This window comes from Gekko japonicus, unplaced genomic scaffold, assembly GCF_001447785.1.
Source record: "Gekko japonicus isolate JY-2015 unplaced genomic scaffold, Gekko_japonicus_V1.1 scaffold91, whole genome shotgun sequence".
Classification (NCBI taxonomy): domain Eukaryota; kingdom Metazoa; phylum Chordata; class Lepidosauria; order Squamata; family Gekkonidae; genus Gekko; species Gekko japonicus.
Genome location: NW_015172555.1, coordinates 476,352 through 494,156, shown reverse-complemented (window position 1 = coordinate 494,156; position 17,805 = coordinate 476,352). Strand labels below are relative to the sequence as shown.

The window sequence follows — 17,805 nt, the reverse complement described above, 5'->3', positions numbered from 1 at the left end:
AGAAGAAGAAGAAGAAGAAGAAGAAGAAGAAGAAGAAGAAGAAGAAGAAGAAGAAGAAGAAGAAGAAGAAGAAGAAGAAGAAGAAGAAGAAGAATTTGATTTATACCCCACCCTTCACTACCCAAAGGAGTCTCAGAGTGGCTTACAATCCCTTTCCCTTCCCCTCCCCACAACAGACACCCTGTAAAGTAGGTGGGGCTGAGAGCTCTTTCGAGGACTGCTCTTGAGGTAACAGCTCTGAAAGAACTTATGACTGACCCAAGGCCACACCAGCAGCTGCATGTGGAGGAGTGGGGAATCAAACCTGGTTCTCCCAGATCATGCTCCTAACCACTACACCAAACTGTCTCCACTGGAACATTAAAGCAGCATTTAAAATAATATATAAAATAATTAAATAAAACATATAAACACATATGTTTATGTAGTATATAGTATTAATTGTGACTTTTGTTATATTGTATGGACTTTTCATTGTGTGAAACTTTGGGGATGTTTGTTTGAGTGTGCAAAAAAAAATACCAATGAGAGTAGATTAGCATTTGTTTCAAAATAAATGGGGAAAAGAAATACTCCCCCTTCATTTTCTTTTCTTTTTTTTTATTTGCAAAATTTGTATGCTGCCTTTTTGCCCAGTCAGGGCCAACAAGGTAGTTAAAAATTAAAACAAAACATACCATAAAAATAATCCATAAAAACAATTGATTAAAATGATTAACATTGTCCCGAGGGTGAGCCTCCCCAGGGCTGGCCGCCACCGCTCGGGACTCCGGCGCTGTCAACCCCAGCACCGACGACAACAGAACCTACCGGAGGCAGGGGCCAACAAGACGCGCCATCAACACAGCTCCTGGGACCCGTCGAGATGGCTCCGCAGCACCTGGGCAGAGCTTCCACTGGGGAGTGTCCAGCGCACGAGGGGGATGACCCGGGAGGAGGGGAGACGATCACACTGGGCCGATGGCCTGGCACGAGGGCCTGACCACAGCACAGAGCAGCATGGAGGGAGAGAGACGAGGGACGGGCAGGGGCGCTAGGGCCGGAAGGATGCCACACCCCAGCCCAGCGTCCCGGTACAAGAGGAGGGGGCGGGGCCATCATTGGGGTGGAGGGTGGACCACAGAAAGGAGCAGGTGACACAGGGCAGGAATAAAAGGAGGAACAGAAGCGGAGGCTGGGGAGGAGAAAAACAACAATGACAACATCAAAGGGAGAAGCGAGAGAGAGACGTGTCAGAGTGTGCCAAGGGAGTGTGGAGGGTGGTGACGTAACCTCCTCCCCTCCCAAACATCTGAGGCCTCCATGGTTCCCCCTTCTCACTCCTCGGGAGGCAGGCCATGGTGGCGTATAGGTCGGAGCAGCAGGGGCCAGCGACAGTGACGAGGGGTCATCGAGCTCATGTGACATGTTATTTTTCATATTTTCTCTGCAGTGCCACATATAGGTTCTGTGCTAGCACAGGGGCACCTCCAGAAAGTTTAAAGCTCCCTTTTCTAAGAGGTATCTAATCTATCTCTCAGAGGAGCAGTAAAACCTTCCTCCTCAATTCTGTTATGAATGCTGTGTTATTAGTAGATTTTCCAAGAGGACTTTCCAGAGTTGCTTCTGCGTTAGCGTAGAACAAATATGTATGAATAAACAGATGCCATTCAAAGAACATTAATTACAGGTAAACAATTTGCTTTTTAAAAGTCAGCTGACCTTTGAAAAAATATGGGAATTTTTATAGCTGTTTTATAGTCCCTTCCACATGCACATTTTAAAACCACAAGGGCATTGGGCACTTCTTTAAGTCTTATAGATTCCATGGAAGGAAAGCAAAGTCAGAATATAGTTGTAGCAGAGACTGGGGATTTGGTGTGGCGAAAACAGTCACACTGGGATGCTCTCCCGTGTGACAGCTGGATCGTTGGCTCTTTTAGAGGGGTTTGGGGGTTCCCGAACTCCAATGAGCTCCCCGAAGAGGAGCTCATTGCAAGGAGCTTCACTTGGACTCCCCCACGAGTGGCAGCAAGCAGGCGGGAGCCCTAGATCACCCAGAGGCAAGAGCCATTCAAGAGCACCCATGTCAGACATGGGTGCACAGCTGTGACTACCCAGGCAAAGGGGGGAAAGTTTTACACCTCATCCATACCATTGATGAAGAATAACACCATGAGTACACACTTAAATGCAACAACATTAGAGAATCACCTACAATAAGCCCCTTTAAAGTTTAAAGAGACAGAGGAAGGGAGGGGTGAAGAATTTTCCTCCGTCCCCTCTCCTTCCTCCTAAACATGGCTAGGAAAATATCTTAAAGCAACTTTCTCTTTTTAAAATGGTTTTGGGGGCAAAAAAAGCAAAGAAAAGGCTATTGTCTGAGAGTATAATATCACCCAATGAAATACAACATTTGAGAAAAATTGGTATTATCTGACTTTGGGCTTGACTGAAGCAGTAACAAAACTATTTTTTTCCCTTGGAACTATAAGCAAGGCATTTGGAAATACATGAAGATCTTGTAAAGGATCATAATTAATTCCACTCTAATAAGGATTACAATTAACTATACTTCTATAAATGGATTACAAATACTTTATTGCTTAAAAAGAAAAAGAATTGGTGTCAGCAAGCTGCCATTCTGTTTTCTGTGACCTCTGTGTACATATCCTTTCCCTGTTACACCCGGCTTGGCTTCTATCATCCTGTTCCTGCTTTGGAATGCAAAAGATAACTGCTGGAGGTTGTGTGGGGGAGAAGATGCTGTAATGCTTGCCTATTGATTTTCCCAGGACTACTGCACCTGTGTTTTGTCTGATGTTCTGCCTGGTTCTCATGTACTGGGCGCGCAACCGTTTCCTTAGCCCGCCAGCGGGAAAGATATTCATTGGATCTGTATCTGTTTGAAGTTCCTTTATTATGCTTGACCTAACTGTGTATCCCCAGTTCTAACAAAGAACGTGTTTGAGTATGTCTTCAACGCTTTGAAATAAATTTTGCTTTTCTTTAAAACGTGGATTTATTCTCGATGCTTGGGGATCCAACAGCCAGGCTCCAGGTCTCAGGCGATCACCCCAACTGCATCTTCTGAATGGGACCCATGTCTACAAATGTAACAGTATGACCCTCGCATTGGCATTAATGCCACCCAACCACAACTGTTACTTGAGCTCTTGGCTTCCAGACAGGGCAACACTTCAAATTTGCCGCATACCGGGCCACAAACACAGGGACGTTATTTCAGAGGGAGAGAGATTCAGGTGGGTCGCCGTGTTGGTCTGAAGCAGCAGAACAAAGTCTGTGTCCACACTGGGCACCTTGAAGACCAATTAATTCTGGGTATAAGCTTTCGCATGCACGTGCCTATCTGTGACCCATGCATGAGCTGAGGTATCACCTTACCCGGGAATACTTTAATCATGCATGGTATATGTCAGCTCCCTTAAGAAAAAGAATCTCAAGGTAGCACATGCCACTCCTCGGTCATTCTCATGTGACGTGGGCCACCTGAGCTCTCCACAAGTTGGCTGACCGAAAAACAACACTTTAGAAACCTTCGCCTGGTCAATATCAGGGATGTTGATCTGCCATCTGTGCATAGCAAATCTTTCGGTGAAGACAAGAATGGGGGGGGGGTGTTTGGAAGTTTATTGTTAGCTGCTCCAATTTACAATACTCAATGAGAGCCCAAAGGGCTCTTTTAAGGCCTACTTCAGAGTGGGATAAAATGGCCGATATAAAGTAATGTGGGGAGTGGTCTATTCACTAGTTTAGGTGGATAGAAGTCCAGATTAGAGACAGAAACAGACATTCCACACCACAAATAATTCTACAGACAAAGTAAACATCTAAATACCGGCCCTACAAGTCAACATGGGGGGGGGGGGAACCTTGGCCTCTGTGCCCTGGTTGTTGTCCCTCCAGAGTAACTGGCTGGCCACTGTGTGAAACGAGAACCTGGACGAGATGGACTACTGGCCTCACTCAGCAGGTCACCTCTTATGTTCTGAAACTGCCTTCTGTCCCTGGAGGCAACTGTCACTCCACTCCCTCCCTCGAAATTCTGGTCCTTGATGACAGACGGCAGAAGCAGCAGCCAGAACATTCTGGAAGGTGTAACTCCTCAACCTCAATTAATTGTAAAACTGTAGGCAATTTTAATTATAATTATACTGTGATGCTTTTCTGAATTCACTGACAAAGAAATTATGACTCAGATGCCATTAAGAACTGAAAGGAAGACAAAGAATATAAAAATAGATCCTAACCACTGTTTTTTTCTCCAGATATCAAGACCAGAATGAGGGTCTCTTGCATTCATCACAACAAACAAAAGCACACAGACCCGAAATCTGAATTCTACAAGCAGAAGAAACACTGTAAAATGTCGCACAACTGACTCTGTATGCTCCACGTAACACACAGACTTGTATAATTGGGAAAAACATTATGTACTCCCCACCCTCAAAGTCAACGATTGGCAAAGAAGGGTTGAGGTCATGGAAAATGATGGGGCAAATATTTCCGTTGTGTCAGAAAGCACTTTAACTTGGAGCAAAACCCACTCTGTTTTCTGAATGAAGACGATTCAACGGTATTCATTGCCTATTACATCAAAAAGGTTATTGTGGCTTTAAGACCTACTTTGAACAAGTCACTCCCCCTGGACATTCTAGGCTTTTCAGCCAGACCCCACGCCTGCTTACCTGGAATGAAACCCCACGGAGTTCAGTCAGACCGACTCCACAGAACTGAGTACAGGATTACAGCAACTGAAAATCAAACTCATGACCTCATGCTCAAAATTCATAGTCATAGTATTCAATGAATTTATTTACTTATAGAACAATGTTTGAGTCCAATGGCACCTTTAAGACCAACAAAGTTTAATTCTGGGAATAAGCTTTCGTGTGCACACACTTAAAAGGTGAAACTGGACTCAAACTCAACTGTTCTGTTGCTTCAGACCGACACGGCGACCCACCTGAATTTATTTACTCATTTTATTAATTAAAACATTTATGTCCCTCCTTTCCTAGCGGTTCAAGGCAACTTACAAAAATAGTTTAAAACATTTTCAGCCAGAAATAAAATGGCAAACCCCAAACCTCTCTCCCATCCGCCCCACTAAACTCCCTGACAAGCCCTGGCAAACCAGCAGGCTTTGCGGCACCCCCCTGAAGATCGCCCACCTCTTCAGAGAGAATCCATCCCACAGGAATGGAGCCGCAATGGAAAGGCCCAGGCTCTGGTCGATGCTGGAAGGGCTGCCCTAAGTGGCGGGACAGCCAATGGAGGGCTGCCTGACCTCTGCCGTTGGCACACAGGGGCCTACGGAAGGAGCCAATGGAGGTCTCTTGAGCGGAGGTCTGACACCTGCCCCCTTCAAAGGCCTAGGGAGAGCTGCCTCAATCAGGGATGAATTGATGGTTTTCACTGATGGTTCCAACACCTTTTCCTGCTGCGATTTTAAAAGCCAGGATGGGCACGGGTCCAGATCACCCACGGTGGCCCTCACACTCCCAAGTGCCCTGTTAGCACCCATGGGCAGGAGCAGGATCGGCCTAAAACTATCCATAACAAAAACGACAAGCAGGCACTTCTGACACCTCAGGTGCTTGGTCTGCCCTGAGCTCAGCCTCCAAGTCAGAATGGAAGAGGGAGATTTCGTCAGCAAAGAACCTTGCAAAAACATTGCAGCAGCTGGGGTCCACATTTTCTTCGCTGGCAGGATAACACTTAGGTGTTATCAAGTCACAAGCCTGTGTAAATAATTGAGCTGGATGAGATTCTGCTGGCGCGATGGTGGCAGAAAAGAAAACCTTCTTCACTGTCATCTGCCATCTCATAGGCCTGTAAATGGGCTTGATGACGTATGTGCTCTGTTTCATCCCAAGTCTTCAACTGGCATCGCTCTAGTTGTCTTCTGGTCTGCCCCATAGCACTCAGCTCCTGGTGAACCAAGGAGCTGGGGCTTCACAGATCATGGAAGAACACCCCAAGGAGCAATTCTGTTTATGGCCCCAGTCAGCCCATCATTCTGCACAGCTACAAAGACCTCTCACGGAGTCACCAGGGAGGCTCTCAGAATCTCCCGGAGCCATCTGGACATGACCACTGCCCTCGCAGGTAGGAGGCAGCAAGCTCAACCATGCCTTCAGAAGATAACCATCTGACTATGACAAACCTCCATCCCCCTAATCAGATAACAGGCAAGCTGCTCAGTACTGAAAAGAAGGTTCAGCATAAGTCCTTTTTCAGGTGTTGGACTTATTACAATCTGAGACAGACCACAAAAGTCTTTGTCACGGTGGCCACAAAGTCCTGAGCTTGCCCTGACAAGGTTGCCTTGGCATGTCTGTCCAAATCCCCAAAGAGGATCATCCTTGAGGCCCTCCTCAGCACCAAGCCCGACACCACCTCCATCATCTCAGCCAGGGACCCTGCTGGTAAGCTAGGTGGACGGTACACCAGCAGGATACTGAATCTGTCCCTGGTGCCCAAGAAAAGGTACATACCATCAAAGCCAGCTTTTGTCTGCATCAGGTGCCTCGTGAAGGAGAGAGAAATGCCACCCAACCTCAGCCCACCATCCTTCCATTCGAGGTGGGTGAAGGACTTTATACCCAGCCGGCGTGAGCGGTGCCAGAGGGACCACATCAGAGTCATCCAGCCACATTTCAGTCAAACAAGCCAAGCCCACCTGCCCCTCTCGCAGTAGGTCAGAAGTTGTTGAGATCTAGGAGGGACGCTAAGTACATACATCTGATTTTTACAGGATAAAGACCTAACCAGCAGCTAAGTTTCTTACAGTGAGGAGGTGATGTCAGAATTCAAGCCCTCAGCAACATATACATTTATTTATGTAGTTGACCTGCAGATCTGTTACTCCATATATATTTTAACCCCAAAGGGGGAAAAACCCAAGTGTAGGATACATGTGATTTATACCAAATTCATCACTCCCCCTTAGACATATACAAGTTTGGAGTCTGACAGGGCAAACTAATAAAGAGAAATAAAGCCTATACCATATGATCCCGGGGAATAGCAGCTGTGAAGAGTATCGCTGAAGAGAGCCGAATGCTTATTGAAAAGTCCTGAACTGCTGCATTGTTAAGGATACAAACAGGATTTCTGCTTTTTTCCTTTTTCCTTTTTTTTTTTTAAAGCATTATCCGATGGGGGCTTAGGTTGAAAAAAGCACTGTGTGTCATAATGACAACGGACCAGTTTTTTCAGACGATTTCTCTCTTGAGGGTATACATTCGGTTTAGGTTTCCACTGCACTGTTAAAAGTTTTTAAGATTAGTCGCACAGATCAATTGCTGTAGTAACGTAAAACTCTAAAAAGCAAGCAACATCTAAACAAAAGACAGGGGCGGCCAAGATTTTAAGGGGGGGGGGAAGCAGAAAGCCCGGGAGAGAGCCAGCCTGGCTGCCCCCCCTCCTGAAAACGGCCCCCTTGTTCAGCTTCTGGTTTACATCAACAAATGTGAAACCAAAAATTAACAGGGGCAGCCCAGAAGTGGAAGGTAACTTCGGACCAAGGCTCGTTTTCACACAACACACATTCGCTCAACAGTTCAAAATATATATATTTAAAGAACAGCGTTTTAACAAGGAAGTGCAACGGCAAATCCTATGGGGAAAGGTTCCGCGGATCCGCACCAAAATTCAGACTGCGTTCCCTCCGTCCTGTTCTAGATTCTTCATAGGAATGAAGGAATAGAAATATCAAACCACAGTAATACAGATTGTTTGCAGTTCTGTATTTCTAGGCTTCCTGTTAAATACTGCAACAGATCTGATGTGGGGAAACGAAGAAAACGCCGTTTCAAGACAGAAATGTAAAAAAGGTAAGAGTACTGAAACTGTCCTCACAATGCCTTGAGGATAAGGAACAAACTCAAATCTAAACAGAATGCCTTCATTTGATGTACCCACTGCAGGGATTATATGACCCAGCAGAAAATGCATTTCACTGGAGTAAAACAAGTAATCTTTTCCACAGTCGCATTACGAGACAGCAAACTGACTCCGATGCAAGAAAGCAAAGCACAGCCGGCACCGAGAACCTACTTTATCCGAGGCTGCCTTGGGAGCAGTTGTGCGGGAGATCTCTGGTCCTCTGAGACCATGCTCAGATTTCATCATTCAAAATGTCTCTCTTCCCCCCCCCCTCGTGTGCTCCCCCTCCCGGGACATTTCTTCTTCCAGCCCTCACAACCAGATTCACCAGCGCCAAGCAGAGGTACTGCCGGGTCTGAAAGACAACGGCTCGGGTAGGAATGGGGCTGGGGACGTGGCGACCCACATCAGTCACATGCACATCTGCACAACTGGATGGAAAAGTAAAAAGGATGGAAACCCCACTTGACCTGCAAGACCCCCTCCTACCTTTCCTCGTTTGATGCCAGAACAAAAACAAGACCTTCCCAATTCACGCTTTAGAGATGCAGGACAATCTGCAACTGCTCCAGGACTGCTGCACTCTACAGATATATGAAGGATCCGAAACTGCAAGAGAGCCCAGTCCTAAAGGATCAAAATATTCTGGAATGAGGGACACCCTTATGATAAAGGGCATCACACAAACCTTTGTTCGCTGTTCTCAATTGTACAGCTCAGGCAGGAAACCCACAATTGCATTCTTTCATGTTTTGAAGTTTCATTCTCCCAAAGTGTAAGGGAGGAGGTATTTAAATTCTATTCCTTCCAGAGATGTGCAAATCAGAATGTTGTCTGAAGGAAAACATGGTTTGTTTTAATTATGAAACAAAATTGTATAAGCCAGAACATTTTGCACATTGGCTCAATGCTTTCTTTCTTCTTTTTTTTAACAAGACACTATATTATTGTAATAGCATCTGATCTTAGCACTCCCCCCAAAAAACCTTTACTATATTATCTGGGATATAAATCATTTGGGGATATTTGGCAGTGTTACCTAGTAGTTTGGCATTATGGGCTTGGATCGAAAGATCCCAACAGGGAAGTAAGTCCTGGGCACCTCTGCTCAAGTCCCCCACCCCCCACAGCCCTCAGTGCCAAAGAGCACTTCCCAAAGCTGTTGCAGAGGGGGCCTTAGGGGCTGCAGACGGAGGAGGGAATTGGCTACACACAAAAACACACACACACACACTACGGCAACATGCCATGTGTGTTTTCATACTGCGAGCTTTTGATCCAGGCCTCTGCTGAAACAAAAAGCTTTTATAATGGAGACATCTTCACAGCTTCAGATGAACCACACATTTCTTCACAGACCCCCCAGACCAGGATTTCTCTGTCGGCCCCAGTGAAATGAGTCTACATGGAGAATCTTGGTAGAATGCCCTAAGAGGTGGACCAAATATTTTCTTATCAGTTTGGGGTCCTGGTTAAGAGTGGCAGACTAACAAGGTTTGATTCCCCACTCCTCCTCCACATGAAGCCAGATGGGTGACCTTGGGTCAGTCACAGTTCTCTCAGAACTCTCTCAGCCCCACTGACCTCACAGGGTGTCTGTTGTGGGGAGAGGAAGTGAAGGTAGATTGTAAGCCGCTCCAAGACTCCTTCAGCTAGTGAACGGCAGGGTATAAAACCAACTCTTCTTCTTCTTCTTCTTCAGCCATATACATAGCCCAGCTTACAAACAGGTTGTGTTTCAAAAGTTTGCTTCTAAGTCAGTTGTTTGGGACTCAGACCAGGCTTTCCCACAGAGATGTATATAACAGATGGTGCTGAGGTTCCCATGTATTTATATTTACATGTGTGTTCATATACACATGCACACACATGTATTTCACATATCCAGGTGGGCAGCCCTGTTGGTCTGAAGCAGTAGATCGAAGTTTGAGTCCAGCGGCACCTTTAAGATCAACAAAGTTTTATTCTGGGTATAAGCTTCCGTGTGCAAACATACTTCTGTATCTGAAGTAGTGTGCTTGCACAGGGAAGCTTACACCTTGAATAAAACTTTGTTGGTCTTAAAGGTGACGCTGGACTCAAACTTTGTTATATTTCACACACACACACACACAAAATATAGATAGATATGTATTTCATGCTCCACAAAATTCAAGACATTGAGGAGCTGTATACGTACTGAACAAGGAAGTATTAGCTTCAAGATGAATTAATGCAAAAAGTAATACCCAGTAGCATTTTTTTAAAAAAGAGCTTGTAGATTTTTTTCAGCAACCTTAATGCATTCTTTTAAAGTAGCTTAACAGAATTAATGGATGTCTTACCCATCTGAGCGTATCCATGTATCCATCCAGGCTGGAAGGAAGTTTTTATGTGGCTGAACCCCAAAACATGACAGGCCCAACACAGTACCTGACTGATCTGTCAAATTTACAAAACAGAAACTCCCGTTGCACAAGCCGAACAAAAGGACAGTTCTGGGGGAACATACATTTTCTGTTTCAACAAGAGACACAACATCTGACTTTAATAAAAACGTCCCAATATTTTTTTCTTGTGTTATTGCCAGCCTCTAATCATAACTTGCTTTAATATTTAGATTTTCACACAAACCATCCCAAACCTCACTGACTACAATACAAAAGCCACAACAAGCCATGGGGAATGTTTCAGCTGGGAAATAAAAGCAAATGGTTCAAAATACTGAAACTGACCTTTACTTTTGCTGATTACAACACGCTCCCTTTACAATCCGCAGCAGCTGCCTTCGGCTTTACTTGCCAAGTTTTCCCCCCTTCTCTTTTTCCATTTGTCTTTAGTTAATGATAGACCTCTTTTTCATTCTCCTTTCCCAGTTCTCCTCAATAATTTAAAGATAATTTTCTTACATCAGTTAACCAAAACTGAGAGTGACCACTTCATGCAATGGCCTCCTTGTACATTTTTACACAAGCAAGATACACGTAGGAAGAGGCTGACTGGAACACAGCAGAACAGCCTGCAGAGGGACAAGCAAAACACTTCTGCCTGTTCTCTCTCATGTGAAACGTTCTTCACCCCGCTCCCCCGATTTTGCAACACTCATGTTTGGTAACACTAATCCTTTGCATCATCACTTGGGAGCAAGTTCCCACTAAATTCATTGTAGCCGACTCCTGAGTGAGGCTCTTTGGGATGGAAACTGGACCACCCAATCCTATGAAGGGGTACAGTGTGCCCAAATCTCCTCCAAAAACACAACCAGGCAAACCTCACAATATCCACAGGAGCAAGTTGCAAGATGGCCTTTTCTGAGGTTCCTCGTGAAAAACCTTGAACTGCGTTGCACCACAGAGCACCAATTCTACAGTAGTTTCAATGCATTAAGCTACACTTTTAAAAAATAAGCTTCAAATAAGCCTCCCCCCAAAAAAAACCTTCATAACCTGAATACAGTATTCCTTGAGCCTACAGAAATACACTGGGACACAGATATCTTAAATAAAGAAGGGCCAAACATATAAGGTGCATATGTTTTCCTGTAACAAAACCACTATAACAATCTGTAGACAAAGGAGCATTCGTATAAAACATACAGCTACTTACTCATATACAAAAGTTACACGCATGAACCGATATTCTCATTTATCTCCAAAAATTGCTATTTAATATGGTATTATATATCTCCTTGTGGGTAGTCTACTTTGAGACTCACAGAGAAAGGCAAACTATAAATAAAGTGAATAAATCAATAGACACTGTCTAAGACCTTCATTATCCTCTAATGTTAAGGAACCTCTGCTTTACCTAAATTCTCAAAAACCATTTCATAGCAAGGGTTCTATAATAAACTGTTTTGGAATGATCCCAGAATTTCAACAGAGCTAGGAATTTCTGGGATAATAGCAACAATAATTTCCTATGCAGTGTCATATTATAAAACCGGGGGAGGGGGGGAGTTCATCGAATAAAAAGGTCCCTTAAAAATAAGACCTACTTAGGAAACCTTCTGCCAAACAATACAGACAGTAAGTAGGGCTGGTTGCTCGACCCTGTGAAGCAGGTCTTACTGATAACACCCAGGAATAAATTATCTAAACTTCCATGTGAAGAAACCTGCTTCCTTATCTCTTACCTGACTAATATTCTAGGCTGGTTTGGCTCATACATCAGTATTGGTTAAATATACCCCAAACATTTAGTTGATAAAAGCATTCTGTTGGGGAACAAAATTAGGGGTGTTTTTCATTTCTGGGCTCTGACAAGCAAAGTAGAGATGGAAACAGAATTTTTTTCCCCAAGGAGGTTACAAGAAATGTTTTGTCATCTATGTCTACACATTTAAAGATAGGAAATTTAAAGTAAGACCTTCATTTAGGAGGAAGCTGTCAGTGAGCAATCTTTTCAAAAAGTAAGCTAGAGATTTATATCCACCTGTAACCATAGAAGTTAATCTTGAGCTTATACAAAATACCAGAAAATACCATTTATTTAATGAAAATCAGAGCACTGTTAACGCAAATGAAGCCCCCTTTTATTGAACAACATCCTGTATGCAGCCACAGGACTGTATTTGATGGGCCACTTCTTACAACTTAATTACTCTCACTGATCCATTCTCGTCCTCCCCCCTGCCCCATAAGCTTTCTCTTCAATTTATTTTTATATAAGGGGTACCATTTTGAACGCCACGCTGGAAATAAATATCATACTGCTGAGGCCACTCTTAATGCTTCTGAGTATCAAGGGGGGAAAATTACACTTTCCTTGCAAGGCTATTTAGGAAGCAGATACACATTTAGACTGAAAACACACCAGATTTACGGATGTGGAATCTCATGGGAAGCAAAATGCCTCCGTTCAAGTCTGTAAACAGACTAACGGCGCAATCCTAAACACGAGTACTCCTTTCTAAATCCGCTGAAGCCACTGGGTTTAGAAGGCTGTAACTGTTCTTAGGATTACACTGTATGTATGATAAGAAAACAGGAACACTTTTTTAATTGCCGCAGAAGGACACAGCAAGGTTCCATTATGCACTGCTTTGAAACAAACAGGGAAATTCAAGGTTCTGACAAGAAGGTAACTAACTGCAGGGGCAAGGGACAGACACACCTAAAGCGCAAGAAGGGCAAACAGCTAACACATAACTGTGGACTCACCAGTTCACCAGAGAGCCCTGCTGCAGTTGATATCACAGCAGGCAGCGAAAGCAGCCCCTGACAAAGCCAAATGGTATGATCTTTGTGACTGATCCCAACTGACCAATCTTTGCACCAGTCAGAGAAATCATATGAACCAGGGAGCCATTTCTCCTTCACAGCAGCAGTGGCACCTTTAAGACTAACAAAGACCAACAGCGTGCACACAAACGCTTACACCCAGAATTAAACATCGGTGGTCTTAAAGGTGCCTCTGGAGTCAAACTTTGGTCTGTTGCTTCAGACCAACCTGGTGACCCACCTGAATCTTTTCCTCTGTACAGTTAAGGCCATACATAAAGCAGCCATTTTCTACAGGATAGGTCAGTGCCATGACATATATTAAATTTATACGGAGTTTAGTGAGTCTCTCTTGGTCACTCTTTTGTCTCTACACACCCACATTACTTCTCATCCATACTCTGCTCCTCCAATGGAAAAGGATAACTCTCATGGAGAGGGCTTGGTTTCCTCACCACCAATCTTCCCTCTTGGAGATGGGGCTGAATTTTTGACTAGGGGACTAATCTTGAGATGACCTGTGAGCAGTGGGGACCTCAGCTTCTTAGGAATGATTAAAACATGCCAGTTCTGGAGCATCACAGAAAGGACTTGAACCCAGATATGAATCCATCCGTTGACACCATTGGGTAAAACCCAAGCCACATACACCTTTGCATCTCCAAATGTGATCATCTGCTCCACAGCAGAAAGCCACAGGACTGCCAATAATGGCACACAGCTTATAAATTTAGCAATCAGTAGCTCCTTGAGATGCGGTGGCTCAAGTGGTTAAGACGCTGAACTGCAGGCTGGAAGGTCGGTAGTTCAGCAGTTCGAGACCTGAGTGCCGCATGATGGAGTGAGCTCCCGTCTCTGGTTCCAGCTCCTGCCAACCTAGCAGTTCGAAAGCAAGAAATTGCAAGTAGATAAATAGGTACCGCTTTGGTGGGAAGTGTAATGTATTGAAATGATTACATGAAGCACCTCATAGGACTCCCATGTTAAGCTTCGAGCCAGACCAGGGCTCCTCTGAGCGAACTTCCTATTGGTCGCTTCGTAACAGCGACCAATCAGAACGATACCATTCCCGAGGAGGGAAAGACTCCCATTGGTCTTTATTCTAGCAATCTCATTGGTTGTTATTTGTAAATAGGCGTGGCTACATTAGCCCGGTTATGTTTAAAAGGAGCATAGGCTCCCACTGTTTTCTGTTCTGGTTTCTTACTGAGTTAGTGCTTGTTCGTTACTTCTAAATAAAGCTGAATCACTTGCTGAATCACTCTACGAGTCCTTTGTTAGCGCGATCTAACAGGAAGGTAACAGCGTTCTGTGAGCTTTGGCGTTTAGTCATGCCGGCCACATGACCACGGAAACGTCTTTGGACAGCGCTGGCTCTTTGGCTTGGAAATGGAAATGAGCACTGCATCCCTAGAGTTGGATTCGACTGGCTTTCGAGCAAGGGAAATCTTTACCTTTACCTATCTCCTTGAAGGGTATCCAGATGGACTTTAGTTATTATTTCTGCTAAAAATATCCCTTCATGTTGCTTCAGTAACCAGTATCTAGCCACCAGCAAATAATGAACTCTGAATGGTGGAACCGGTTCTGGAGGTAGAATATTTAGCCTTGTTACTGCGGCTGCAAATGGCTTCCAATCATCTACACAGGCTGTGCACCACGCAATGCTAAAGAGCTACAGGATTTCGCCCTCCCAAAGCCCTAAAATCCATATAAAACAGCAACTACAAATAGTGAGAGGGCTCACTGTTTATAATAAAGTACATCTGAAAACTGTTGCTAACAATTCTTTCAAAGCATAATGCAATATGAAATATACACTAAAGGCTACAGTTATTAACAAAGAACTGTTAAAAAGAACATAAACTGAGGAATAAAAATTCTGGCTGCTCCCCAAAGACGTCAAATTTAAAAGGAGGGTCTGAGAACAGTGAGATCCTTATCCTGCCCACTCCCAACTCTCTCTCTTTCTTTCCTTCTTTTTTTTGGGGGGTGTGAGCGTCACAAACAACTCCGGCAATTAGCAGGCCCTGGGACTGAGAGGAAAGACTTCCAGGATCTGATAGCTAAGTAACAAAATGAATCTTTTAAGAGTTATCAAACTGAACAAAATAAATAAAATTAGATATAAATCCCCATTTTAGACTGTGGTCAACGGAGGTCTAGACAAAACCCCACGCTTGTTCACTGCTTAGTCTCCAGACTGCTCCAAGTTTGAAAAGGTAATTGAACTTGGTCTGTAATTACTGGATTAGACACAGATGGGCTCTATAAGTTTCAGGGGGAGAAGCACGGTTTGCATTCATTTTATGATTGCCTGTAAGGTCAAACTTTTCAAAATGTACTTTCATCTGTTAAATGGTTTCTTAAATTCCCCAGGGTAGATCTTCAATAACTGATGTTTTAAGCAATTTGAGCCTATCAGATCCTGTCTTTGAATGTAATAAGCTACCCATTTTCTAGTATTATAAATGTACATGTAGGTTAATTGCTACATCTCTGCATATTTTCAAAATTGCTTTTTTTTAAAAACTGAATATTTCATCCAATTTATATATACACACAGCCAGGGACTTTTATGTTATTTTAACACAAGGACCATCTATCTAATAATGAATTACTACAACCACAAACTCTCTAATTGGTTTAGGTAGTTTTAAGAAAAATTAGCACTTTACAAGCATTGGTCAACGTGCAATCCTAAACAGACTTGCAATGCTTCTAGATTCACGGGGCTTAGAAGGGTGTGACTCTGCTGAGGATGACACGGTAAATAAATCCCGTTTTATGGCATACAGAAGTGCTGAGCGCCACCCAATCAAAATGTCTATCTGCAAAGGTGGGAGGAGAAAAAGAGTATGGCTCTACTGTTGCCATTTTCAAAACTCTCACAACTATAACTATTTTGCTGTTTATGATCCCAATCCGAAACCAGCTTCAGGTACGGTTGCCAGATACCAGGTGGGTCCTGGAGAGCTCTTGGAATTACAACTGTGCTCCAGACAACAGAGATCAGTTAACCTGGAGAAAACGACTGCTTTGGAGGGTGGACTTCATGGCATCATACACCTCAACGAGGCCCCTGCCTCGTCACACCCTCTGCCGTCCCCAGGTCCCACCGACAGATCTCCAGGATTTTCCAACCTGGAGTGGACAACCTTAGTTTCAAGCAAGGTTCCCAGTCCCCAGGCAGGGGTGGAGGTTCCCCCATTTTGGCGGGCTTCTGCCCACTGCCGGCCAGCGGGGGAACCCCCGCCCCCAAACAGCAACATCACACAGTCATAGAATCATAGAATGTTAGAGTTGGAAGGGACCTTGCAGGTCATCTAGTCCAACCCCCTGCACTCTGCAGGAGCATAGCTGAAAGATAGCTCTACATACCTACAACATACCTGAAAGAGGGTCGTCCAGCCTCCGCTTGAAAACGCCCAGTGAAGAAACATCCACCACCACCCAAGGCAGACTGTTCCACTGCTCAACCACTCTTACAGTTAGGAAGTTTCCCCTGATATTTAGCCGGTATCGATTCCCTTGTCATTTCCACCCATTAGATCTAGTCTTGCAATCTGGAGCAAGAGAGAATAGATCTGCTCTATCTTCTACATGACAGCCCTTCAGATACTTGAAGACTGCAATCATGTCCCCTCTAAGCCTTCTCTTTGCCAGGCTAAACATACCCAACTCTTTCAGCCTTTCCTCATAAGACTTGGATTCCAACACTCTCACCATTATCCTGGTTGCTCTCTTCTGGACATGCTCGAGCTTGTCAACATCCTTCCTAAAACGTGGTGCCCAAAACTGGACACAGGACTCCAGGTGAGGCCTGACCATAGCAGAATAGAGCGGAACTACCACCTCCCTTGATCTGGACACAATGCTTCTGTTAATGCATCCTAAGTAACGTCTCCGATTAGATGACACACAGAAGTGATGTCATTGCATTGGGGACGCTGCACGATGATGCTCTGCTTTGAGGGTAAAACTCTATGCTTTGACCTTGATTTTGCCATAGAGTTTTGCCCTCAAGCCTAGAGATGTAAAATGATTTGGGAAATATTTGAACACCTTGTCTTAAAATATTGTATTCATCATGTTAAAATAAAACGTTCCATAATCAATTTTTTTCTTTCCTTTCTTTTTCAATTTTTCCAATTTTTTGGAAAAAAACAAAAAAGGCTTCAGGAAAAAAACGGGCGGGGGGGGAACGTTTCCCCCCCGAATTTTTCCAGTTTTTTTCCGGCCCTTCACATTTCTACTCAAACCAGAATGTCACTGCACAACATCCCTGATGTGATGACGTCACTTCTGCATGATGTCATTGTGTTGGGGACATCACTACACAGTGTCACTGTTTGGGAACGGAGCCCTGCCCCACTCCCAGAAGGCTCCCTCCCACCACCCACTGGCGTGTCATGGAGATCTGGCAACTCTAGGTTCAAAAAACACCAACACAGCAGGGTGCAGAGGACAAACCACTGGTGATCTTTCTCTCGAGTTTGCTGTTAAGGATGAGATGACATAATACCTTATCTTGTGCACTTTCACAATGTTCCTTGGAGAAAGGCCAAGACACCAAAAACATGGCGCAGAGTTGTTTTCTGTTGCCCAAGAAGGCTGAACCAGAACCAACAGGTAAAAATTAATTCAGAAGAGTTTTTGGCTAAACATTAGGAAGACCTTCCTGACAGAGTGGTTGGTTCCTCAGAGGAAC

General features: G+C 44.3%; 1 protein-coding gene across 2 annotated transcripts in view; it reads right to left on the bottom strand.

Moving 5' to 3' along the window:
• Positions 1-10,758, bottom strand: part of STX18 (syntaxin 18) — a 49,748-nt gene extending 38,990 nt beyond the window's left edge. Inside the window, exon 1 of one of the 2 annotated variants that reach the window (XM_015421177.1) lies at positions 10,608-10,758. Coding sequence is in view for 1 of the 2 variants with exons in the window: in XM_015421176.1 (XP_015276662.1) it covers positions 10,218-10,235 (18 nt within the window). In the remaining variant the exon portion in view is untranslated. Of the gene's footprint in view, positions 1-10,217; positions 10,270-10,607 lie in introns of those variants that run through there. The other variant, XM_015421176.1, reaches the window with a different exon arrangement.
• Between the last annotated feature and the right edge of the window lie 7,047 nt (positions 10,759-17,805).